General features: G+C 44.5%; 1 protein-coding gene across 1 annotated transcript in view; it reads right to left on the bottom strand.

Moving 5' to 3' along the window:
• The window catches only part of MYO15A (myosin XVA), a 1,426,381-nt gene that overhangs the window by 816,010 nt on the left and 582,717 nt on the right, over positions 1–27,654 (bottom strand). The window contains exons 26-29 of the mRNA XM_078662701.1: positions 21,754–21,884; positions 11,859–11,954; positions 3,379–3,614; positions 2,529–2,707 (exon numbers count right to left, since the gene is read on the bottom strand). Coding sequence (XP_078518827.1) covers positions 2,529–2,707; positions 3,379–3,614; positions 11,859–11,954; positions 21,754–21,884 — 642 coding nt within the window. The remainder of the gene's footprint in view (positions 1–2,528; positions 2,708–3,378; positions 3,615–11,858; positions 11,955–21,753; positions 21,885–27,654) is intronic.

The following is a 27,654-nucleotide window of genomic DNA, read 5'->3' on the forward strand; positions in this document are numbered from 1 at the left end:
AACATGGATCATAGGGATGCTACCAGACTCTCATTAATGTATCACTTGATTCCATATTAATCGAGTTTTAGTTACCTAGTATTGCTGATATTCCATCTCTGATAGCAAACAGTAGAAAACAAGATATCCAACCTTTTCTAAAATGAGATCTACTTGTTTTCAATGAAAACCATCCTGAGCTACGAATATTATTAGTGTTGTTATAGTAAGCACACCAGACAAGATTATATTAGTGGCCGCCCTGTGCAAGATTACCAGCACTGATCATCTCGCTCCATCAGGCAGGGTTGCCAGTAGTAATGTAAAAAAAGGTTTCACCAATTAGGAATGCCTCTACATGGCTATTAGATGACAGCCATAGCTGTAACTCCCCTGGTATCATAGTAACATTAGTAATAAATCTCTCCAACGCTGCATGATTCATCACTCAAAGATCAGCTTTAAATATAGTTTGGAAGTTCAACCATTTTTCTTCAAGCATCATCTTATGAGTTTTGAAAATGCACACATTTGGGTCTCAAATACAGTCTTTTCAATTTTCGGGTACATACATTAATAAATTCAACAAAGCAAAAGCTTCTTATTTAGTGTGCTGCACACATGAAAGCTATTTACAGTTAATAGGAGAGCTACCAGTAGGTCACAAGCAACTCGCTAGAGAAATATGCAGTAGAGGATCTTAACTAGTGGTGTATCAAAATGCAATGGGCCCTAATGCAAGTAAGGAAAATGGGCTGCCTCTTCCAGTGGTTAGGAAAGTAAAAATATATTACCCGAAACTGAGGTGTAATGGGCCGTGCATATACCTGGTCACTATTTGCCTCTGCATCTGATGTACTAATGATAGCTAAGTTCTTGCTCCACTTTACCTCTTCGCCTGGGGGGTAGGGAGGGGGGGACAGGGGGGCTGCCTCAAGTGGGTTGCTTGGGGTATTGCACCCTCCTAATAAATGTATTCTGAAGAAAATAGTGGGGTACAGGTACCCTCAGTCAGAAGTGGTAAGGCTCCTATCGGATTTGACCTGGATTTGTAAATACACAGACATAATATAACACACACAAACACACACTCTCCCCCCACCTGTTTTGAAGATCTTTGAGAATGTTGGTAGTTTTAAAAATATTGTGTTTCCTGCCACTCAGTACCCCCATCAATCCTACACTCTGCTCCCCCTCACAAGCCCTGCATGTCACATTGATGTATTTTAACTGGATGTGCAAGTGTGACTGTTGGAAAATCTGATAATCTGAATCACCACCACAATCTTTCTGATCAAGATATGCCCCTGCTCTTCACTAGCCCATACCCCTGCATCATTACCAGAGTATCTCCAGTCCCTCCCTCTCTTCCTTTTATCATCTCTATAACTCTCACACAGTCCCCATTGTATTTCTCTACTTCCTCCTCCCCCTCTCCAGTTCCCACTAATGTTAATATTACTTACCAGTAATCTTCATTACTCTGATTCCCCTTTCATCGCCCCATTACTGCCTATTGCAGAGATGCGGCCCTGTCTCACCCATGGCACTCCTACCGAAATCCATGGTCCACTCTACCCCTTTTCTGTTGCATCTCTATTGTCTCTTTCATTATTCTGTCCCCCAGTATCTCTACATACTTCCTTGTATATCTGTGCTGCACCCTCATCTTAATTTGTCTGTATCTCCAATTTTTCACTTTTCACTCTCCCCCTTTCTCACCTTTCACTCTCATCTTGACCTCCCCATCCATTCTCCACTGATGTTTCCATTCTGAGCTGCATCTAGTATTCACTTCACTTTCCTTCACCCCCATCAGTTTGGTTCCTTTTTATTTGCCTTCATTCTCTCCCTTCTCATCACTCTCTCCTGCATTGCCCATTCTCCCAATTATCTCTGCATCAATCTATAGCTAGGTACATTACATCTCTCACTCATCTACCTACCTCTTTGTTCTGGTTCCCCTCTTACAGTTCTCCGCGTTTCTTTATATTCTTTCTTGTTCATCTCCTCTTCCCACTGTTGTTTCTACCTTATTTTGTCAATACTTTCTCCCTTTCATCATCCCTCCACTCTCCCATGTCCCTCTGCTCTTCTTTCCCCAATACTGTGTTCTCCTCTTTCTGGCTATTGTTTTGCTCCCAGACATTCCTTGTCCATTTCCTCCTACATAACACACTCCACCATCTCTCCCATCTCAATCTACATTTTGTTATTCCCATTCTTATCTGTATCTCTAAACCCTCCTGTTTTCTTTGCGACCTGTACCTTGCCAACTTTTAATTTTCTCTCCCACCTATCTCTCTTTTCTCCCCTCTACCTCCCTACTCTTCTTCTCCTCCTAAACCTCCTAAACACAAATGCAGGCCCCAAGCTAGCACTCAGAAACAAATGTGTGCTTGTGGCTGGGTAAATAAACTTAAGGTTTAGGACAGTCTGGTCCTCCCATGACTGAGGGCCCCGGCGACACTGCAGTGGCTGCACCATTGATACCTGTGGCCAGATCTTATCCCCTTGTCAACGAAATAGAAAACATTTATCAACCTTACCATCAAAGCAATATATGTCCAGTGCCATGTTAGCTTTCTCCTTGTTGGCTATCCATTCCAGCAAAGAGGGTGGATAGGTCCTGGCTGTCTCTGGTCCATGCTGTGACTTCTGCATGGCCTGCATAAGTTTGTGCTGACAAAATGGTTTGTACCCATCGTAGGCGAAATCAGAGACAAACCTGCAACAAAAGCAAAACAGCCCATCTGAAGGTGAAATTGAGCATGTACTTCACCTTAGTACTAACCAAAGGTAAAAATCTGAAGTGACCGCGGTTATGAAGTCATATTTTAGACATCATTTTGACATTCCAAAAATGCTCTATATTTAGGTCTGTAATCAAAATTATTACAAAGTCTGCAGCAGTACACACTCAATGTACCCTGTTTTGAAAATAATACCATAATTAGCCACTGGGTGGAAATTTTGGGAAATGCTTCCTTGTCTACTTCTACTTGTCAACAGCATAGTAAGTATGCATTTCTGGATGTTTGTGACTGCTTAGGGAGACTGAGGATCTGCAGCCAGCTAAAATGACGAATTCATATCCTATCGGAGTGGACTATCCATGGAGCACCTGCCCTTTTCATTTACCGCTTGAGTACTAGCAATATGGCTTACTGCCAATTGAAAATGCAGAGGTTTTTTTTAATACTTTATTTGTAAGTTTCCAAAATAACAGAGAAAAACTAAAGCCCATATACTATGGCATATCACAATTGACAATATGTAATCCCGGGGGCAAACAACAATCTTAATGATGCAGCATGTACAAAAGAGAAACAGTTTATAACAAATGCAGAGTTTATGTAATAAAACACAAGGGGATTTTTGTATTTTCAATGTACTCACTTCAAGAGATATTTGTCCATGTTGGGTGATGGCGAAAACCCACTAAGGCACGAAGCCAGTAGGTACCATCCACGTTCTTCATTGTTGGGATTGGTATTGCGCCACACCTGATTGGCTACCTGAGCAAGAATCTCGTCTCTCAGGCCGGGAATAGATAGTCCCTTCTGGATGATGTAGTTTCCAAATAGATTCTCCTGGATGCCGTTGAGATAAGGGTCTCCCATGAACCTCAGGACCTATTAGAATATTTATATAATACACATCCATATAGTTTAATAAATCAGTAAAATTAGCTTTCCTTTAAGAATTACATTTAGTCACCCTTAAATATTTGAGCATCAAATTACCGCAAAGCGAAGTCACCTCAATACATTATTAAATGTTACCTTATGGTAGACCTGTACATGTGTAAGTGTTTTCATTTTAGCTATGACGTTACACTTTTAAACAAATCATCAGTATCTAAGTTGCCTTGTGGGAGATACTGTTGGGTCCTGTGGGGAGTTTATAATACACTCTAAGCTTTTATGTATTTGTTTATTTCTTCAAAGTCTTGTTTAAGTGCAGATCAACTTTAGGCTGCAAAGATGTGTGGGCTTAATTGAGAATGTACAGGTTACTGTGGGATTTTAAAGAGCCCTCTGAGAATATGACAAATCATGCTGTCGTTTGTGAGATCGCTTGGATTACTGTTGAAATTTGTAGATGATCCTCCTACATTTCTGCAGTTATCTATTAGGCATCCTTGTCACACATATACAGAAACTATTTAAGATCATTCTACAGTACATCAAGCTATGTAATATCCTTTTAAAATCACTACTGAAAATGAAGAGTTCCTCCTGGAATGAAAATAGAATAAAATTAAAACAGTAAATAAATAAACAATGGTAAGACAGCCCATAAACCCACTCAAATCTATTGCTAATCGTCCACTAATCCAGAATGAAGTTATTCCACGTACACTGCACAAAAATCGACGTAGGAACCTAAAGGAATAAAATGAGGTTCCCATGAGATGCCAAGCCACAGCTTAAATAAATATAGAAACTTAGGTACGATTATCCATGGCTACCCAGTCTCTACATCTCATCTGATATTTGTGGTCACACAACATACAAGATTCCGTTTTTTATTCTTAGTTTCACAGTAATACTGCTCCTCATGTTCTGTTCCATAGGGTCCGGTGAAAGATTCTATGATGATTTCACAAGACTCTCTGTTGGACGTGGCCCTTTTTGTAGGGTCTTCCCTTAACTTTTTGCCTTCCTCCTGGTATTTTTTCTGACCTGGTGTTGGTGGTTTTAGGACTCTGGGTACTTTAGCACTGCAGTCCAGTGTAAAGTGCATATGCTCTCTATGGTAAAGCGTGGTAATATTGGTCGACACCTGTTTGGCATATTTAATTTACCTATCAGTCCCTTGTAAAGCGGTATCCCAGATAGCCGAGGCCAGTAACTTAAATGCTACTGATGGGCTTGCAGTGGCTTGCAGGTGGACGTCAAACCTGTCGAAGGCCTCTGCCATTGTAGGGCCTGCACGCGCAGTTTGCTGCCGCTGTGACGTGGCACATAAAATGGGTGCCACGTCTGTGACTCCCCTTTTGCTACATATCAGTCACCCCTAAGGTAGGCCCTAGCTAGCCCATTGATCAGGGTGCATTGTAGGTAAAAGGTAGGACATGTGCCTTAACTGTGTGGCATGTCCTGGTAGTGACAAACACCCATTTTGGTTTCTCACTGCTGTGAGGCTGCCCTATTCGTAGGAATGCATTGGGGATTCTCATAAGTGTGTTTCAGTGGCAATTCCTGATCTGAGAGGAATAGCGGGATGAAGTTTGGTATGTTTGGAATGGTGGTAATAAATGCTGGGTAATGGTGTGTGCAGATTTATTATCACTATTTTAGAATGCCACTTTTAGAAGTTGGCATTTTTGTGTGCTATATGTCTTTGTGCCTGCCTGATGTGTATTGCAGGTCTGGCTCTGGAGTGACAGGGACTGGGGATGTGCAGTAGCTCCAGAAAGACTGGGTGAGTCAGCCCTAGGCTGAATGGGCCTGATCTGCATTTGGTGTAGTGGGAGGAGTAATCCCTGACCCTGAAATGGTCTGTGCCTGCCTGGAAAATTGCTGGCTCAGCCCCCCCCTGTGGTGTGTCTGTGGCCAGAGCCTACACTAACATTGAAGGTGTTGATGCAGTGTAAATAAATGTTTGAGTGCCCCCCAGATCTGGTTTGAACTGGCACCCAAGCCCTGTGCCAGGACAGAACAAAGGACACAAGTGGTACAAGTATTGGGGCTGTGACCCCATGTTTTGGGGTATCTTCATGGAGCTGTGAGGAGAGTACTGCTGGGTGCCAGGAGGAACTTCCACAAAGGACTTCCCCTCTGCTGGAGGGCACTGTGAGCTGGCCTGCCTGGGCCCAGCTCTGCCCCAGTAATAGCAGGGCTGGGGATTCTCTCCAGTACATTAGTCAGCCGACTTAGCGCTAAGAGAGCACTTTTGTCACGATCCCGAGGAGGTGGTGGTGCTGGTTGCCCACTCAGTGATGTGCGATGTGTGCTGATTGAGATACAGCAAGAGGTTCTGCTGGAGTGGCCTGTGCTGTGAGGATCAGACACAAGAAGAGCAATATGTCACTGACTGCTGTGGTGAGGAAACTGCCCAAAACTTGACGGAGACTTCGCTCCGCAACTGACTGCAAGCACTGCGGCCGATCCGGAAGTCAGGCAGAGGATGCCTGATCGTAGGCGGTGCTCCCATGAAGAAGTGGAGAGCCCCGCAGGTTCCATTCGCTGAAGATCACTGATGCCATTGGGGGCGGGTTCTGCTGCTCCGGGAAGGTCCGCTGAAGTCAGGCGAAGGCTACGCCTGGTCGGGGCGGGGCTCCCGTGCCAAGGAGGAGAGCCTGTGGGCCTACAACCGAAGACGGAGCCTCGTGGGCTCCCGGTCGCTGTGGTCTCCCTGTTCCCGGCTGATTGTCTGCCACAAAGAGAAGCCCCGGTGAGTGGGGCTTGGAAAACACACTGTTGATGCCTATCCACGCAGAAAGCTGCACCGCCAGGTCATGGGTGGCTGCAACCACGAAGGAGAAGACCCGGTGAGTGGAGCTGGCAAGGTACATTGCAGGTGCCTGTTTGGGGTGTCAGTTGCACCAGCATGAGCCCGGTGAAGGGGCTCCTGAGGCACTGTTGGTGCCGGTGACCCTTTCCACAGCTGTACCACCAGATTGCTGCAACAAAGGTGGCATTTCTGTTGACTTCAGAGTGACCAGGGTAAGTTGCACCCACGCCCCATCAGAATACTGCACAGCCAGGGAGGTGCTTTGTGAGTCAGGGCTACTGGACATGGCCAGGAGTGATTAGGATACACGATGGATAACGTGCATGCCAAGGTTTGACTATAATGTGTGCACCATACTAAGAGTACCAGGGGGCACTACTGAGTATATGTAGGCATGATGTTTTATGCTTTTGTGGTGATGTGTGTCTAATATGCTATGCTAGGCAATCCTGTGATAAGGGTGACTACAATATGTGCACAGCCTCTGATGATATATCCATAATTCTCCTTACCAGGTTACACTGGTAATTCTGATGTTCATGCTCATGATTTAGGCATAATGTGTTTATGCTACCTGTGAGGTTACCAGTAGTTAGTGGTTGTGATTTTCGCTACGTATGTGTTATGATGGTGATGACAGTGGCCCGATTGGCCCTGTAATGTATATAATCCCCTGTAAAGTAATACCTAGTGCCAGGTGGCACAGTGTATATATGGGATTATACTCTAATGTGTTTTATGAGTAATACAAAGGCTATTTTTGATATAACCTTGTGTGGAGTTTCTTTTGTGGTGTGCCTAGTGTGTCGCTGCTGTGTGAGTGTGTTGCGCAAACGCTTTACACATTGCTTTTGGGATAAGCCTGACTGCTCTGCCAAGCTACCAAGGGGGTGAGCAGGGGTTATCTTTGGTGTGTATTCCCTTGCCCTGACTAGAGTGGCGGTTTCTGCCTGGCTTAGGCGCATGCCCTAGCCAACCAGAAATCCCATTTCTAACACTCTCTGTGAAGTATTTTTAGATTAATTGAGAATGCTGCATATGATCCTTTTAAAACATCACAAGCGGTTACATGAGAATCTGTAGAACCAAAATTTGAAACTGAAACCATCAAACCTGAAACTGGTATTCCACAAAGCTATGTGAGGATTCATTAACTGATAGAATATCCTTTGCAAGATCTTTCTAGAGAATGCTCAAGGTACCACGCAAGAAAGTTCTGAAACATAATAAGAAGCCATAGCTGAACAATGGGAAACTAAGTGGATTATTTTCTCAAAAGCAATTTCCGTACAATTACTAAATTTCCTCTGACTAGCTTCTAATGGCTTAACATCCTTCAGGTGTTACGTTATCTACACATATAGCTCACAGTGTAGATGGCCTGAGCTGTTCAATTTTGTGCATTCCAGTGTCCTATACATTGCGGGATCAGCACAGTGCAGTACCTCCCAGCAAAAGTGTGGGCAAGTGGGGGAACTAGCGGACAAAATGAGTAAGACGTGCATAGGACTAGTATAACTATACTTAATCATTATGCTTGATGGGTAGATCAATCTTCTGGTGCAGCCCATATTTTGATCCTAAACTAATTCAACGATCACAGGCTGAGCTGCTAATGTACCTCTTGAGATATTAGCAGACAACATCATGATGATGGGAAAGGTCTGGTGCCTTAGTGATGGCAACAGCTCTTCAAAGGAAGTCATTGTTCTTCCTTGACTAAGGATGTCACTAGTTGAGATCCTTCCTCAGTTCTTGTTTCAGCTTGGATAGACTTGTGAGGTGCCCACTTAGCAAGGTTATCTCTTTAATTGCAAGCAGTTACTTGTAATTATTTGTTCCCCTCCGGTTCCGGTGGTCATAGTTTCTTTTCATGCTACAATTTCTTGTGGGCAAAATGCATAGTTGAGACTGTGTTTTCCGATCAGGTTCTGGTACTTCAATACAATGTTAATCACTAGTGTGAGAAGAGTGTTGCACCTCTCTTCGGGTTTGCAGATTTCTTCTTCTTTTATTCTTCAACCGTAGTATATTCATTTACTTGGGTGTTCATGAGTTATAAGTAGGGACCCTTGCCTTGACTGGTAAGCTGAACATGATAGACATCATTGCACAATCAGTATACATTTCAGAAGTCATTAGCACCATCACAAAAACAAGAAGACCATCATTTCCTTGACTCTATGCAGCTCTTGTGCAATTATGAGCACCTGATTCATAGTTCTCATAAAGTGTCCCACTTGTGGTTTGCCCACAGACCGCACAGTGTACCATTGCAATTAGTGATGCCCAATGAATCATGTAGCGATGGAAGTCTTCATTGGAATGAAGGACCAATTTCTATTTGCAGCACTAACAGCCCATTGGGAAGCATGCCCTAACCTGTACAGTCTTCGCGGATAAATGTTCTATGACACAAGTTCTACAAAGGGGGCTGAGGTAACCTTATCTGGCTGGCTGCTCTGTTGCCTGGCACAATGCAAGTTCCATCAACAGTGATTATGAAACCGTATTGTCTACCAGAGATGTGCATTTGTTTGTAGCATAAATTGGTGACCCTCATATGCAAGTGATATCTCATTCCATGTCTGGCTCTACGCCATCACCAGCCTGTCCTTGTGCACCTGAAGCCCATCATCCAAAGTAGTGATGTCAGGCTGAATGTTGGAAATCATATAGTCATCCCACTCCTTCAAGGGGCTGATGTTTGATTTGATCAAATAAGTTCTTCAATTTGCCCAATCCACAAGCATTGTTGGCATCCAGACAGTCTTCTCTTTAAGTATGAGCAGAAACCTCCTCCATTAAAATTACGTGGGTAAGAGTGAGGTCATCTATGTAAGGGTTGTGTTCTTCCTCACCTTCAGTTTCTGCCTACTTTTCAGATGGTTATCTGTGCAAAGACAATTCATAAGACATGCAGGCTGTAGTGCTGAGCTATTGAAGATGCGGATGAGATGCTTCTGGTCAGTGACATCAAGGAAACAATTAATACAGAACTATGTATTCAATTGACTTTCTCTTGATCTGAGAAGACCTATACTCTGTCGTGGCCAGGGCTTGGCTGGCTTCTGGGATGGGAACCAATGACATGGCTGGAAGTGCTACAAAGGGAATGAAGCAAGACATCTAGAAGTCCATTAATTTTATTGCTTTAAGGGATGCTTGGAGAGCACCCACACAACTTTGTTAGGAACAAATGGATAGGCTCCCAACATAGCTTGGCACTGAGTGACATTTGGAAGATTTAGTTACTCTTCAAAAGTCACAAAAGGTTCTTCAATGGGAGAGACATAGGGACACACCCATATGTAGAAGGATGCTAGCACTATATCTGCGGCCCGTTTTTATGGGAGGAACTTTTGCTTCTCTCATTGCTCATGGTGAGGCAGAACCACTGTTGTGGTCTCTGTTTACCTACAGATATCTGTATGGCAGATAATTCACTGCAGTCCTAAAAGGGATCATATGTTGATTGGCAATGTGACATCTGGAAATGCAACCATGATCACACAGGAAACTTACCCTTCAAAAAGTATGGAGGGAGATTGAGCGCAGACCTTAGAAAACACTGCATGCCCATTGAAAATGCAAAAGTTCCTTTTAAAGGAGATACTTCACTCTATCTCAAATCATTTGGGACTCTCATGGCTCCAAAGGGGACAGTGATGCTGTTGAGCACAGAAGATTTATCCTGAATAAACACCTGGAAATTTTAAACTCACTGCGGAAAAGTATTCAGTGTCCTTGGGAAAGGGGCTTTGATAGGTCATCATCTGCTTCATTAATTAGAACAGTGCTATGAAATGGCTTCTGTCAAAAGACAAAGTTTTACAAAAGAATTAAATAAATGAATCCATAAATAAGACTACCAGGCGCTGGCCAATTTCTTTTCTCAAGACAGCTCTAGCTTATGGGCTAAAGACATGACAATATCCCTCTGAAGTTTCCATATAAATGACAGACTTGTATAATAGTGAAGAGTGGTGGGAAAGAGAGAGCACGGAAAGAACAGGCATCAGAAGCGTGTAAGACTACTTCTAGATGTATCATCACCAAACAATGGGACAATGTAACCTTGCAATGAATTTCATAGGCTTAATGGACAGCCCATCCAACTAATGGCAAACCTTGAAAAACATAGGAGCCATTGCTACGGGGGCTTACCCAAATCCCCTCTCTCTGTATTGCTTCTTATATGAACTTTTTAAAGTATCACTAACTAGTCTGCAAGTCAACTTAACCTGTGTTAAAGTGACCTAATTACAGCAATAACATAGGAAGAAGGAGGATAATAGAAAAACAGTGCAAGGGAGAAATACAGGATGAAAAGGGAATTGTGACATACAGAGACAGAATGTTTATGGTAGTGAAAAAAGAGTGAATAAATGTCATTAAGAATATGATGCCTTAATATTCAGCAACCACAGAATTCAACAGCATAGGTGGTGGGGTAAGAAAAAATGACCTCTTAGCTAAAAAGAAGTAATCATTGGCCAAGACTGATCCTCCACACTTATGTCACAAGAAGTTGAAAGCTCTTTAGCATGCTGCTGTTGACTCACTTTTGTGAATTCATAGTTTAATTGGACTCAATAGAGCACTTGATGAAAGAATGGTCAATGTCAACTGAATAAGATTACAATAATGTATAACTTATTTTAAGCATATTCAGTTGACATTGCACATTCTTTCATCATAATAATGTTCCTAATATTGCTCAATGCTTGTAACATGGCAGAGTTGTATTGAGTGCATCATTGTGTACATTTGGACACTATCTGGCATTGGGTAGAGAAAAGCAATCAAAGTCAACATTCACTTAAGGGAAAGAAATATGCAAGAGGGGTGGTAGTGGCAGTTGCTTATTTGTCAGCAGTGCTGATAGCAGGCAGATATGGATAAAGTTTACACTTGTCACCTTAAAGTGTAGTGGCAGCATGTGGACTCTATCACTTACTTTCATGATGATACAGTAATTGCTGAGGATACCCAGCACAATGATGAGAACGTGAAAAGGCATCTGGTGGTAGATAGTTTGGCTTAAAGAAGAGGACCTGAGGGCATCCTTCTTAGCCCAAATCTCGTGAACCAATTCAATGGGCAGGTCAGAGGATGCAAGAGCACAGAGCCCCTCATCACTAGCTGCTATGTCAGTGAGTGACAAAATATGGGGTTATGTTATGTTATAATGTTATGTTATAATACACTTATAGCCCGCACAGATACTCAAGAGTGCACTACAAAACCTAGGAATTATAATAATAGGATGTGGTATGAGTCCAGGAAATAACTAGAGCTAGAACTGCGGGAACTCATGAAGAAATTGTCATTGCAAGGAACTGTAAACAATAAACAACATCTGCAAATAGACATAAGATTTGATAGCAACAGATGTAATGTAAACTTCAGCCTACCAACTTGAAGAGGCTGATGGCTTCGAGTCTGAGGTCATCCTCAATCTGGGTCAGAGCAGATCCTAGTGGCACTGTGAGCATCCCAAAAGAAGGCTCCTGCAGAGTTAGAAAATTACATGCATGAGATATTTAACTACAGAATCTTTGACACATCCATGCACATTAAACACAAGTGACCCACATAAACAGTTGTGCAGAGGAGAGACAGGTGAGGCATGGAATCAGACAACTTGTGCCAACATTTGGTTATTTATTAACTGGTAACCAAACTGCTTCTGTGCACCAGCATCATACATATACAGTAATTCTACAAATGTTACTTCTTTAAGCTCTGATTTCACAAAAAGGACTGAGTTACCTTTCCTTTGTGGCCAGCCTGTTACTTTTAAGGCCCCATCTCAAGTGCCTTGGTATTTGGGTTAGAAATAATGCAATACCAATGCTGCAGTATTTACCAAATGCATTATTTCCACCCCATTATGAGTTCAGCAGGTCATAATGCATCATAACATGAATCATTAGAGTTAGCAAAATTTCCTAAATTGTGCCACATTTACCTTCATGAAAGGTGTCAAAGGACAATATCCAATATTCGATCTGCAAAACTTGTAATGGGATTTTGGGGCAAATTCCAGTTTGTGCCTCAATCAGGGTTCCCAATGGACTCGAAAGGATAATAATAATAATTATAATCTTTATTAGGAGGTAGCCACATTTGGGGATTCCGAAAATCCTTAGATATACCCCCCTGGCATCTAAACATCTATTGCCTGAAATATTTAGAGATCAAACTATGATAAAATGGAGCTAACAAGGAATTAATTCTATTAATGATTTATGGTATAATGATGAACTTATCTCTTTCTCGAATCTCCAAGCTAAATTTAATATTTTGTCTTCAGATTATTATAAATACTTTCAAATACACAGCTATTTCAATACCCTATCTTCAGAACAACATTTAGGGCTTCAGAAAATACCTTTGATTGAAGCTTTATTCATTAAAAGGAAAATAGGTTTTCTATATAATTTATTGATTTCATCATACTCAGATGATTTATCTATAGTTCAGGATCGTTGGGCAGAAAAACTGGGAGTGACAAATGTATTGATAGAAGATTCTATTGATCTGGCTAATTCTATTCTACTTACGGGTAGATCCCGTACTCAACATTATATGGGTCTTTATGACCTATATCACACCCCTGAGAAAATTTCTAAAGGGGGAGCATCCACAGGTACCGCATGCAAGAGATGCACATTAGAAGCTGCGGATGCAACCCACATGTTCTTCTCCTGCCCGATGCTCACGTCAGAATTAAACCAGATACAGACTTTTTTATCTTTAATTTTCAAATGTAACATTATCCTCACAGCTGAGATTGCTATGCTAGGTATCTCTTCTAATAACATTTCTGAAGATCAAAAAAAACTATTATTTATATGTATGTCGGTCTATCGTGCCTGTATTACTCAGGAATGGATTAGTCCAGATCCGCTACAATTTCATATTTGGAGAGCTCGGCTATTAGCAAAGTATAATTTAGAACAGGCAATTTATGCTGTGAAAGGACGTGCTAAAAAATTAATGGGGGAAAAAATCTGGGATCCAATTTATCAATGGATACAGAAAGAATCGTGAAATTATCCTCTATATTTTTTCTTTATCTTTTTTGATCTTCTTTTGTTTAAATGTACTTACTAAACAGGTTATTTATTTTGTCTTTTTTAAGATATGAGTATATGGTGAAATGTAATATACTTTGCTTTTTTGGGTTTTAATCTGTATATCCTGGTGGCTATGTTTCGATATCTCTCTTTTCAATGTGAACTATGTATCTGTTTTTGCTTGCAATAAAAATCTTGAAAATTAAAAAAAAAAAAAAAAAAAAAAAAGGAGGTAGTCACATCCATAAAAGATACAGTGATAAAAAAGAACAAGCCTCAAAACGCATCATCAATACAGCTGAATAACAATCTAGGTAATGTGCAAACAACACAAAATCTATTCAACCATCGACACATCTAGAGTTTCTAGATCTAAGTGCTGCTCTTAAGAAATTCATAACTGCGAAGAGTGTGTAATCATTAGGCAGCAGCTGCAGATACATTAAGGCAACATGGGCTTGTCTAAAATTCAACGCTTTTAAAAGAAGTTTAAGATACATTCTCCTGGGGTGAGTAAAATATTTGCTCACGAGTACAAAATGTAAGGTATCTGTGGAGACCTATTGTCATGGCCACAGGGACGTCCCATCTCATCATGTAAAACAAAACCAGCCGGCAAAGCTAAGAGATAATGGAGCGGGTTAAATCTAAAACGAGTTATTACAAATCTATCAGAGGCATTGCTTAAGATGCATAGGTAATTCTCCATACCCTGTACTGATTTTAAAAGAACATGCCCTCGCACCGCTGGCTTGGTAAGCTCGGTATTTTCATGGGAGGCCATGGCATGTTTAAAAAATAGCTTCTTCACTATGCTTAGGTCCCGAGGCCTCACTGAGTCAGGCTTTAAGAAAATATTTGCCCTGCCAATAGCGGAAAACGACTCTTTAATATAACGTAGCCCTGGGATTTGTAGTGCATGGTCTAATGATAAACAATCCAAAACAATCAAATGGTTGAGAGCCAGCTCATTATTAGACCAGATTTTCACCCAGCAGGTCAGGGGTTTTACTGGCAACATATCCGCTTGGATAATTTAATCCTAGTTCCTCATGTACGGAGAACGATGTACCCTGAGAGACCTTCAGAATATATTTCAGGAACTTGTTTTCTGCGATCTGAAGATTATTGGTCAGAATATAACCCCAAACCTCGCTTCAGTACAGAGCCTTGGATATACAGAAGGACTGATAAAGTTTTATAATCACACCTGGAATCCAGGTACCTAATCTGTGGGCATAACTAGCAATGGCTCCCATGGATTTGTTCATATCGCCATATCGACTGTTTCCAGTTCAATTTCTCATCGAATAAGATTCCCAAGTAATGGAAAGCTGGGACCATAGCTAGAGTATGGGCACCGGCTTTAAATCTCTTAGCACGGGTCTCCTGAGGGCCAACTTCCAAAATGTACAACTTTGTGAAGTTGGCTGACAAATCCAACCCACTCATAAATTCCGTCCATCAGGGCCTGAAGGCCCATCGAGGTGCATCCATCAGCACCATGTCATTGGCATATAAAAGAACTGGAATTACTTTCCTACCCGTACGAGAACAGTCTGTCTGCAAAGATTTCAAGGCTGCCTCTAGGCCATTAATATATAGGGTAAATAAAAAAGAGGCTAAAATGCACCCCTGGCATACCCCCTGGTACAATTAAAATGATCAGTGAATCCCGCCCCCTATGAGTGTCTTACTGCTGCTGTAGTGTGGGCATGGAGGATCCTTAGTAGATTTACAATGGCGGGCTCAACCCCCAGAGAATCAAGTAGGGTCCATAGTTTCTTACATTTCACCCGGTCAAAAGCCACAGTGAGATCCAAGAAACCCAAAAAAGGGCATCAGGTGGAACAACCGTATATTTAGTAACTAATAAATAAAGATTTAAACATTGCTCCGTGGTTGTCTTTACCATCTGGAAGCCATGCTGCGCATCAGAGATAATATTATTCGACTCCGCCCATTCAGAAAGCCTATTAAGTAAAATCCGCCCCAGGACTTTGACTGCAGAGTCAATGAGAGAGATGGGGCGGTAAAAGTTGGGATTATTCTTGTTCCCCTTCTTAAAAATCGGCACGATCGTGGCAGTAGACCACGAAGGTGGCAAACTATTCCTTACCACAGCATTTAACACCCTCGTCAAAACCAGGGCCCATACATCAGTGTTATCCTGGAAAAGATCTGGGGGAACCCCGTCAGGTCCAGGGTCCATACTCCGGGCCAGTCCCTCAATGCCCACCCGCACTTCATCCAAGGTGAAAATGATGGGGCTGTCCGACTGGAATAACCCTATCTCATGGGCAAATCCCTCACTTTGTCCAAAATTATAAACCCCTTCATAATGGACAATCAATTCTTTTGGGATGATGTGTTGACATAAGGCTGGTTTCAGTGGGTCAGAGAAACAGGGTCTGTTTATTACTTGCCAAAATAAAGTGCTATACCTCTGCTCACTCGCTTAGGTTAATTGATCCCAGGCCTGCCTCTGTAGCGTTCGCCTCCGGTCCTTGATGGCCCCCTTGTAGTTGGTGGGACAATCACCCACCAAATCTCTATCCCTGGGGGTCTCTTTCAAAGCCCTCTTTAGAAGGCGAATGGCCTTGTCATCAAACCATTTTGGATGATCAGGGATGGGTTGCAGAAACTGACAATAAAATAGCAGTTGACTGCGTGATGGCAATAAATGATTTAATAATCTCCTCATCAGATGCTAATGGCTCTAAGCAGGTTTGAATCTCCTGTTGTCTGGTTTTAAAAAGATAATATTAAAAGCCTAGGGATCCACTTGCGACCAACATAGGCATCTACCCATATGAGTTAAGGATAGTGAGCCCGCAGATGTACTAGAGTGCTTCGGCTGGTTACCCGCCCCTTCGAGCACTAGTATCAGAGGGTTATGATCACTATAATGACTATGTAGGATCTTAAATCAGTGTGAGGACCCTCCCAGCGCGGCAGAAACAAAATATAGTCAATAATTTGCGCATGACTCCAGCCTTTATAGGTTGGAGGAATAACAGTAGTGCTCCATATGCAATCCCTCCCTAATCAAACGTTTCCAAGCTTTGTTGAAGTTGTAATGAATCAAGGCAGAGGAGGCAATTAAAATCCCCAGCTATGATTATGTTGTCAAGACAGAGACCCTCTCCCTGCAGCGCGTCTAGAGCCCCTCTCAGTTCTAGTAGACTTGAAGGCCCCAGCCTTCCGTTTTTGGCCTCATAAAAATGTACTATGGTCAGGAGGAGCGATCTTCCCACCACTAGTTTGATGCCCTGTAACACTCTGAAAACCCACTTCAGTTGCTTCACCACCCTGCCAAGATCAAGAGCCACAAAGATAATAAGACATCCTCTTGCTCTGCCTGCTCTGGAGCTCACCGCTGGGAGAAAAAAAGTTTTAAAACCCTCAAGAAAAAATGCATTCTCAATCTCCCAAGTTTCTCAAAGGCAAATAATATTGAATAATCTAATAAACGAAATCCACCCTACATCTGTAAACTTTGCACAGAGCCCGGCTACATTCCATGAGACAAGGCTTAGGTCTTTCCCACTGCCCTGACTGTAGGTTGGGAGAGGATTTATAACACCTTCTGATTGGATTATGGCGACTTCAATAGGGAGCCTGCAAATGAGGTGATCTACGTTTGGATACGAGGGAGCATCATCATCTGCCAAAACCTATAAGGGGGACCTTAGAAGGGGGTCATTAGTAAAACATCTGGTAGCCTCAACCGTGAGTCAGTCCAAATCCTTAAGGTTTGCCAAGAGGACATAGCTATTAGACAATGCTTTCAATCCACCCTAAGCACAATCTTACCCCCTCAGGCACAGAGATGCTCCTTAATTGTGATGTTATGAGGGGGTCCATAGAAAAAGCCAAGCGGTAATAATTTATTATACGATTGAGGAAGATAGGACTGGGATGAATGTTTCAGGATATTGTGTGCTAAGTCAGGATATCTAAGGGTAATGATCACGCAATTTCCCTCTTAACGCTTCCTCAAGGTCCCTATGCAGGAAATTCTCCAAGCCATTAGAATATGCCTGCAGTCTATCACGTTGAATCTAGTATGTTTGCCTAGCCAATGGGAATCTTTGTTAATTAGTTGGCCCGTGGTTTCCTGATGTGCTGAATTGAATCCCTGGGACTCAGTGGCATACCCAAAGTTGAAGGGGCCCCTCTACAACGTAAACAGAGGGCCCCCTGCTCCGGATTTAATCCGGAACTCTCCAGAGTGAATACAGCCTGTGTTACGCCCTTGCTGGGACCCCTGCTATAACCAACATATAGGGACAGTAATTTGGGGGGGGGGGGAGTTAATCACAGGAAGAAGAGGAGTATTGGCAGACGTTTTTAGCTACCGGAGTACATGACAGGAGGGGCTGGTTAGTGAGAGCTTAGGGCTTAAAGCCGGTCTCAGATGCTGTCTGTCCGAAAGAAATATTCTGGCTAGCGAGGCCCATAATCATAGCAGTGTTGGTATGAGTCTGGCCTCTACTCGGCTGAACTGAAAGAGGCTGTTTAGTGCATGTGACTTGGGCCTGAGGGTTTAAGGGTAAAGGGGCTTAGTTGGTGGTAGACAAAACATTCTCGACTTTGTCGAGGATAGCTCTCGAGTCTGACACAAGTTTTGCTATTTTATCACAAAATGGAGTCATTAACTCAGTCAATGTCTTTATGATTTTTTGTGTTAGAAGATTCCCAAATTCCTCCATGTCCTTCAAGGTGCACCTTATATGATCAGTCTCAGTCCCCTTCCGTTTAGTTTGCATTGCTTCACATTTTTGAGTTTTGTGTTTCCGGTTGGAGGGTGGAGGCGTTACTGAGTCTTTTCCCACTGGTGAGGCTGGAATGGCCAAACTGTTCTTAGGACCAAGACCAATCTCTTCCGAGATGGCACCCACCGCATTCCCTAGTAGCGAGTCTATGGTCAGTCTCTTTGATACAATGGGTGACTTAAGAGCCAAAGCTTTCCTTTTCCCCATTTTAACTGAGATGCTAATGACCTGGGGAAGTGCAGGAGGATTGCAGGAGGGGTGCAGGGGGAGTGTAAAGGCACACCGATTGGCCCTCAGAGACCTGTGTAGTGTGGTTTATGGGCCTCTTTCTGCGTGCATGTTAAGTTAGCATGGCTTATTAGGAGTTTAAACGCCATTTTACATTTTTGCTGCCTTTTTGCACACAACACTGCTTAGCTGTTTTTGCAGAGTTAGCTTTCACGAAGGTCTATACATGAGAAAAGGTTTGTTTTTCGACATCTCTAGACATACATCGTGCCCCCAGTCTGTACAGTGAGTGCTGAGCAACCAAGGTTATCATAACGTGTGAGCCTGTTTATTGGCCTGTCCGTGTAAAACATTCTAGACACAACAATTTGGCTGCTGAGTAGGATTCTGGCGCCTTTATCATAGCACATATGCCAGAATTGAACACACTTGGAAGATTCCAGGCATGCAGAGAGACTAACCTATCCTGATGTAATTTACACTTACTGAGCGGACAGGTAAATGGGGTCCCCCTAAGAAAACTTAAGAGACCTTCTATAGTTTTATAATACATAGTTCCTAGATAGGGTGGGTGCTTCAAATAGGCACTTTCATCACCTGTTTGCACAAAAGAGTGTTCTCACTTCCCACCATTCCTGAAATGGTCCTTAGTCGCATGTTCTAGGTTGTCTAATTATTGGTTTCCTTGCTATAGGACGAAGAGCTAAGGTGACACTGATTGCTAGTCTGGTAGGGGATTTTGGGTACTAAGGTGAGTTTTGGCACACCCTAATTCACTGAGGTCCTAGGTCTCTATGCACAGTTCTGTGTCTGAGCAGAATCCCTGTTACACCTGAGGCCTCCGAACTTCACCAAACTGCTTGACTATTGAGTAATTACTCACTGTGAGATCTTCTTGTGTGTCCTGTTGCCAAGTTAGCTCCTTTATCTCAGTCGAGCCCCTTGTGTTTAAAAATGCAGAAATATTTTCCTTTTCAACAGGTCCAAGAGAGTAGGGCCAGCCTGGCCTCTAACAGGGCCCACCCCGCGCACGTTCCACGCAGCAGGGACCTGAGCCGGCAGAAATACTCGACTCCGGGTGAACAAGCAGCAGGCGTGTTACAGCGGTGACAGCCGCTAGCAGTGCTAGGGCTTGTGTTCCTGCCCCTCTCTCCACCTCAGTTACGGACTCGGACCGAGGCCATTAATTCATTGGATTTTTGATTATTATTAGTTTGTGAGTTTATAGGCATCCAGTGGCAGGACCAAAAGCTGCATCTATAAGTGTTTTAAATTAGTTTTCACTCAGTACCACATATGTATGAGTATGTCATTGGAGGTAATCTGTCTCCTGCACCAATTATCCTCAATTTAAAACGAGACACAATAGAGCTGTTACGAAACAGTTGGCAGATGGGTCAGCAGCATGGTGTTGATAACTGAAAAGAACCGAAGGAAAAGTATCCCTTCAGAATGAAGCAATGGTCATTCCAGAGAACCACTCTGTAACTATGGAACATTTTCAAGGTGATTGTGATGCAAAAGGCTTAAAGCATGCTAATGTGCCAGGCAATGTTTTGCCACCAAGAAGGCTGCCTTCCATGATACAAGATTCATGCAGTGAAAGATCATTGGTTTGGGAAGTTTGCGATTCAGCCTGTCTAGAAAAAGAGTCTAGTTCCCTGTAGGGACAGGAAGCAATCAAAGGGGAACAGATAAATCGGGACTGCTGAGTGCTTCAAAATGGCCTCACTAGTCATGGACAAGGATTCCAAAACCTGTGCCGGTTACCTCCAATGACCATAAGGTGAGTCTTGCAGGTATCCACATGTGTCCCTGTTTCTACCATATGGTGTGACTAGGTCATTATGTCATCTACTGAAAAAAGAGGTTCAAAGTTTTTCACTAATGCTGGTGCCAGGACCTCATGCATTAGCTCTTAAATCAGTACCCAGTTAAGGATATTCTGACAGCTACCAAGATATCCACATTAAGAGAGGATGGGTCTAGATTTTGAAAGACAAACTCTTTAGAAACCATTGGTTTTAGCTAAGTAATGGGGGGGAGAGGTTTAGCACTCTTTCTTCTTCTGTAGATAGGAAGTCCATCATCTGGGGAGATAAATGTGGACAAATGTACAATAGGTGGAGTAGGTCTAAGTATCAAATCGCCCAAGGCCAGATCACATTCAGCAGGATCGCAGCAGAGATTTTTGAAGAATACCAGGAATCAAAGCAGTGGGGATAAAATGATACACCAATCCCCCTGCCGTCTCTAAAGTCAGGCTGTCTCCTTTGCCTCCTAGCCCCATGCTCTTGCCCTTTCATGTGGCAAATTGATTGCGCTTAACTTTGAATTGAACTGCAAAGTGCTTTATGAGTGGATGGCCTTAGTTCGCGAACATATGTGTGTTTGGTGTAGAAATAATAGCTTCCCTCTATTTTTGATTTTAAATCATTGGTTCCATAGGTGAAGTACACACCAGGTGACTGTACCGTGGGGAAGGTGATGTGTAGTTCTTACAAGCTCTCATCTTTTTTTCTTTCAGGCTGTCTAATGTACCACTATGGGCATGACAGTGGTGCTGACAGAGGAGAAAGTGACTTGGTGGCACTGCTATCCCCAACGCTGATATGCTTAGAGAGGAACCCAGTTGTGCAGTAAATAACAGGGCGATCCGGCTTTTAGAAGTGTTTCTGCTACTGCAAGTGTCCTTGTCGGCAGCAGTGGCAACCAAAAAGTGTATGAAGAAGATGAAGGTGGCAGGAAGTGCACATGCAGGAAGAGTAGAGGAGAGGAGGGAGAAAAGGGAAGACAAATGGACTAGGAAAATGGATGGTGAAGTGGGGACGGTCAGGCAGACAAAGATTTAGAAGAGGATAACGCACAGTTGGAGAAGGCGGAGCAGGAATCATAAGGAGCTCCATTAGGAAAAATGAAAAAAATTGAAAGCAAGGGGATTATGTTGGGTTGACGCAGCACTATGGCGGGTTGACGCAGCAATCTTCAAATAGGCAGAATCTAAACCGCTGACCAGACATCTAAAGCAACAAATGAAAACAGGTATGTTTGAAAAACGAATATTTATGACGTTCAAGCTCATTTTATTTTTACATTATCAACAAGATCAATAATGACAACCCATTTAACATATCTCTATTAATTATACACAATCATCAAAGCCTTTCTATGAATCTGTTTTACATTTTTAATTCATCTTGTGCGCAACGCATTAAACTCACCTTGAAATTAGCTCGAACATATTTGTTCATGGGGTAGTTGTTCACGTCGAGGGGAAGTGTCAACTGGGCATTCGACTCAAGTTTCGGGACTTGGGCAGGAGTAACGCATTCCGTGTTCACATGCTTGTGAGCTGAAAAATATTTGGAACACCAGTGAGAACAGCCGAAAATAGAGGTTTAATTTGAGCTTAATTTCTAATAAACAAATAAGGACTCGTCAAGGCCCCGCTATTTCATTGGTTTATTTTAGCGTGTAATGTTTCTTTTTCAGATACTGAATACCATTTCCATGAACTATTTTCCGCACAATCTATGGAGCATTTAAATATTTTAATAATCTAGGCAATAAAACCATTTCATAGCGATGTGCTGAAATAGCAGAAGACCGCACATTCAGGTTTGTCTCCCATTTTAGACCCTCAGCCTATATTCACAAGACTTCCCAGACAAGCATTAAAAATGCAATAGGTCTCGCCTTTTGTTAAGTTAAAGTCATTTGGTTTGCTATACAATAACATTAGCAAAGCAAATGGCTTTAACTTAATTAAAGGCGAGACCTATTGCATTTTCAGTGCTTGTTTTTTCATCGTTCAGGTTCACTGATCACTCTAACTTACTATATACCAAACACTTACTTCGCAATTGAGGCCTTAACCTGTTATTTCCTACTGATGTGCTTAACGTAAATTTGCCATACTACCATCTATTTCCAATATTCCCAATGCGGGTGTGCAGAATGATGTGGGCCAGCCTGCTTCATGAAGGTGACAGGGATCCCTTTAATCCCAAAGTGGTTTGTGCAGGTTAATGCAGTACATCCAGTTTCGTGTATGAGACAGGAAGCGGTTTAATCCCAGTGTGGGACTGTGTAGAATGGTGCTAATCGTCCTGACAGAAATCACTTTATTCCCCATGTAGGCTGTGTAGAATTCTATAGGCAATCCACTTTCGTGTATGTGACAGGATTCACTTTAACCCCAATGTGCATTATGCCATACGATGACACAGTTTTGTGTAGGTGATAGGATTAACTTTAATCCCATGCAGCTGTGAAGAATGATGCTCGCCATCATTAGTTGTGTGGCAGATAGGATTCACTTAATCCTAATGAGGACTTGCAGAATAGTGTTGGCATCCAGTTTACCAACAGGCGGAAGGTACCACACTGACAGCTAGCAGCTCGAAAAATACGATGAAAAGTAGCATTATGTGGTTCTTCAAGAATTGATGCCAGATCACAGGTTTCAGGTGATGGTTCTCTTCTGAGCATCTCAGCGTGTCCAATTATCAATTCTGCTGTGTTATTGAAAGCGCCTAGTTTGTTAGTAGCAGTCACTTTGCGAACAAGCCCGGTGGCAGAGGGCTAGCGCGAGGCTGCGAGCGCACTCATTTTTAAAATAACCTTACTTTATTCCTGGCTACTGCTGAAGGCAAGCAGTCCCCTGGCTTTCATCCCGCTGATTACGAGCGGCTGCCTTGTGTTTTTAACCCACCTCCCAACCCGCCCTGTTGACCCCGCCCACCACCTCGCATCCGCCTATTTAGGCGTTCTTCTCTTTCGCCTCAGTGTTGCGAACAAGCCCGGTGGCAGAGGGCTAGCGCGAGGCTGCGAGCGCACTCATTTTTAAAATAACCTTACTTTATTCCTGGCTACTGCTGAAGGCAAGCAGTCCCCTGGCTTTCATCCCGCTGATTACGAGCGGCTGCCTTGTGTTTTTAACCCACCTCCCAACCCGCCCTGTTGACCCCGCCCACCACCTCGCATCCGCCTATTTAGGCGTTCTTCTCTTTCGCCTCAGTGTTGCGAACAAGCCCGGTGGCAGAGGGCTAGCGCGAGGCTGCGAGCGCACTCATTTTTAAAATAACCTTACTTTATTCCTGGCTACTGCTGAAGGCAAGCAGTCCCCTGGCTTTCATCCCGCTGATTACGAGCGGCTGCCTTGTGTTTTTAACCCACCTCCCAACCCGCCCTGTTGACCCCGCCCACCACCTCGCATCCGCCTATTTAGGCGTTCTTCTCTTTCGCCTCAGTGTTGCGAACAAGCCCGGTGGCAGAGGGCTAGCGCGAGGCTGCGAGCGCACTCATTTTTAAAATAACCTTACTTTATTCCTGGCTACTGCTGAAGGCAAGCAGTCCCCTGGCTTTCATCCCGCTGATTACGAGCGGCTGCCTTGTGTTTTTAACCCACCTCCCAACCCGCCCTGTTGACCCCGCCCACCACCTCGCATCCGCCTATTTAGGCGTTCTTCTCTTTCGCCTCAGTGTTGCGAACAAGCCCGGTGGCAGAGGGCTAGCGCGAGGCTGCGAGCGCACTCATTTTTAAAATAACCTTACTTTATTCCTGGCTACTGCTGAAGGCAAGCAGTCCCCTGGCTTTCATCCCGCTGATTACGAGCGGCTGCCTTGTGTTTTTAACCCACCTCCCAACCCGCCCTGTTGACCCCGCCCACCACCTCGCATCCGCCTATTTAGGCGTTCTTCTCTTTCGCCTCAGTGTTGCGAACAAGCCCGGTGGCAGAGGGCTAGCGCGAGGCTGCGAGCGCACTCATTTTTAAAATAACCTTACTTTATTCCTGGCTACTGCTGAAGGCAAGCAGTCCCCTGGCTTTCATCCCGCTGATTACGAGCGGCTGCCTTGTGTTTTTAACCCACCTCCCAACCCGCCCTGTTGACCCCGCCCACCACCTCGCATCCGCCTATTTAGGTGTTCTTCTCTTTCGCCTCAGTGTTGCGAACAAGCCCGGTGGCAGAGGGCTAGCGCGAGGCTGCGAGCGCACTCATTTTTAAAATAACCTTACTTTATTCCTGGCTACTGCTGAAGGCAAGCAGTCCCCTGGCTTTCATCCCGCTGATTACGAGCGGCTGCCTTGTGTTTTTAACCCACCTCCCAACCCGCCCTGTTGACCCCGCCCACCACCTCGCATCCGCCTACTTAACGCCCTACATGCGTCAGCGCAGCGGACGAGCGCAGCGGGCGCGCCGGCTTCGCGCCGGAGTCGCGCCAGAGTTAAGCCCGTCTGCGCCCGTCCGCGGCCGGTCGGGGCTAGGGGCCCCGGACGCTGCCCGCCCCCACACATACTTGTCCTCCCAGCTCTACTCCCTCTGGGCCCCCGGGACCATCGGCGGCCATACCATCGGTCGTTTGAAGCAGCTCGATCTGCTCACCCTTCCACCCCGGCTGCCTCCCTCGACGGTAACCTCCTTAGTCCTACCCCCTACCACTACTCCTCCTGTACTTACTTCGCCCCTTGTCCCCCCTTTCTCTGCACCTAGCACTTCTGTTACACTTCTAAATACTCGCTCTGCGGTCATCCACCAGTACGAGCTTTTTGATTATATTGACTCCCACGCACCAGACCTTTTTTTTTTGACAGAAACCTGGTTCAAGGATGATTCCCTCCCCAACCTGCTAACTGCCCTACCATCTACTTATTCGGCTATCCGAGCGGATCGCCCTGAGGGCAGGCGAGGCGGTGGAGTGGCTCTAATAGCTCGAACAACTTTCAACTTCCAGCTTCTCCCTTCCCCCCCAATTCCTGACGTGGACTATCTGTTAGCTCGTTCGACCTCGCACCTGGTTCCTTTCACTTTTGCTTTAATTTATCGTCCCCCTCAGTCTACCCCCTCTTTTCTTTCCGACATTCAGTCCCTCCTAGCCACACTGGTGATCAATAACTCCTCCGTACTAGTTTTGGGAGATCTCAATTTTTGGCCGGATGACCCTGCTGAGAGCCCTCAGTCCAGGGATTTCACCAACCTCATGCTTAGCCTTAATTTTATACCAATAGTTCATGGCCCGACACATACCCACGGCCACACGTTAGATCAAATCTGGGTACTAAACATTCCGTCAACATCTCCCACAATAGTTCCCTGCCCTTGGTCAGATCATTTTATCATCGCCTTCTCTCTTGCCCTAGCCCCGATAACTAAGCCCCAACTCCCCAAAAACACCTGGGTTAGGAAATGGGGCAAAGCCAACATGCCCTCTCTCTGCTCGACTTTGGCGAACACCAGTCCAGAGTTATCGGGCCTCACAGCCGCCTCGCAACTGGCCGCCATCGACAACTGGCTGACCGTGGCAGGTGACGAATTTGCCCCTTTAAAACGTCTTACGGTCAAACGAGCCCATGCCGCCAACCGCTGGTTCACCCCGGAACTAAAAAAACTGAAGTTGGCCGCACGGAGGGCTGAGCGAGTCTGGCGAAGATCTTATAGCCCTGAGCAGAAGACAGCCTACTTGTCCGTGTTACAAGTTTACAAAAAGGGTATCCTTGTAGCTAAAACTGAGTTCTATACGAACAGGGTGATGGCAGCAGAGTCTCAACCCAAGGAGATATTTGCTACGATTCACGAACTGGCTTCATCTGGCAGAACTGCGCCTACCATCCCTCCATCCCAGTCCCTCTGTAACTCACTCAATGAGTTTTTTATTGACAAGGTCGTTAAAATCAAACTCAACATCCCACCTTCCTCCCCCACATTTGTCAACCCTTCCCCTCCTTACATGGGTCCTAAATTGACTACCTTCCCTCTGTTAACCACCGAGTCTCTTCTTCCGCTGCTGGTCCGAGTCAAGTCTGGCTCCCCTTTGGACTTCGCCCCAGCTTACATCCTTAGGGAAATTTATGTAGCGTGTCCCACACCGGCTCTGACCCTCCTCAACGACTCACTTACACTGGGCTCTGTTCCCAGTTTTCACAAATCAGCAGTGGTTGTCCCAATTATAAAAAAATCGGGTGCCGACCCAACCTCCCCTGCCAATTACCGCCCCATCTCCCTTCTACCCTACCTAGCAAAAGTCCTTGAGACTCATGTTACGACCTCTCTGAGTGCTCACGTAGAAGCCAATGACTGCCTCTCCTCCCATCAAGCCGGGTTCAGACCCCTGCACTCTACGGAGAAAGTGGTGATCTCGGTGATGGACAGGCTACGGGAAGGCATTGACATCAAGATCCCTCAAGCCCTGATACTTTTAGATCTATCCGCCGCTTTTGACACGGTGGATCATTCCATTCTTCTCTGCCGTGTCAGGGCGGCGGGCATTGAGGGCTTGGCCTTCTCGTGGCTTGAGTCATTTTTAGCCGGGAGAACCCAGGCGGTCCATCTCACCGGCTTCTCCGCGGCCTCTCGTAGGGTTGAGTGTGGGGTCCCCCAAGGCTCGTCACTCTCCCCCCTTTTATTTAATTTGTACATCTTCCCCCTCATTTTTATGTTACAGCAGCTGGAGGTCACGGTGTTCAATTACGCCGATGACCTCCAACTAATTTTTAACCTCTCCAACTCCCCTTCATCTGCCGAGAACGTCCAGTCAGTGATGAGACTCATCCAGGACTGGATGAACTGCAATCACCTCAAACTTAATCCAGACAAAACCGAGCTGGTTTTGACTGGAGGTGGTTGCAGTCCATGGTCCCCTTCCTTCTGGCCCCCCTCACTTGGTGTCCCTCCTTCTCCTGTGCCTAAAGTTAAAACCCTTGGGATTTTCCTGGATTCACAACTTTCTGTTCACTCACACGTTAGCTCAGTCGTCTCCTCTTGTTTTTTTTCTTTGAGAACAATTAGGAAGGTTTCCCGTTTCTTTTCTCTCCCTGCCTTGAAAATCATCGTGCTAGCCTTGGTATTGTCCCGTATTGATTACGGCAACGTAGTCTATAACGGGGCTCCCGCTTACGCAATCCACCGCTTGCAGCTGGTAATGAACCAGGCTGCGCGCCTGATTCATGGCCTCCCCAAATACCATCGGGCCAGTCCACTACTAAAGGCGCTGCACTGGCTGCCGGTGCGGGAGCGTGCTCTCTTTAAGCTCGGCTGCCTTACTTTTCAGGCAAGAGCCGGGACTGCCCCTAAATTTCTTTGTTCCGCTGTCACTCCTTATCTCCCCGGCAGAGAGCTCCGCT

The sequence above is a fragment of the Lissotriton helveticus genome, chromosome 10, assembly GCF_964261635.1.
Source record: "Lissotriton helveticus chromosome 10, aLisHel1.1, whole genome shotgun sequence".
In the NCBI taxonomy this organism is placed as follows: domain Eukaryota; kingdom Metazoa; phylum Chordata; class Amphibia; order Caudata; family Salamandridae; genus Lissotriton; species Lissotriton helveticus.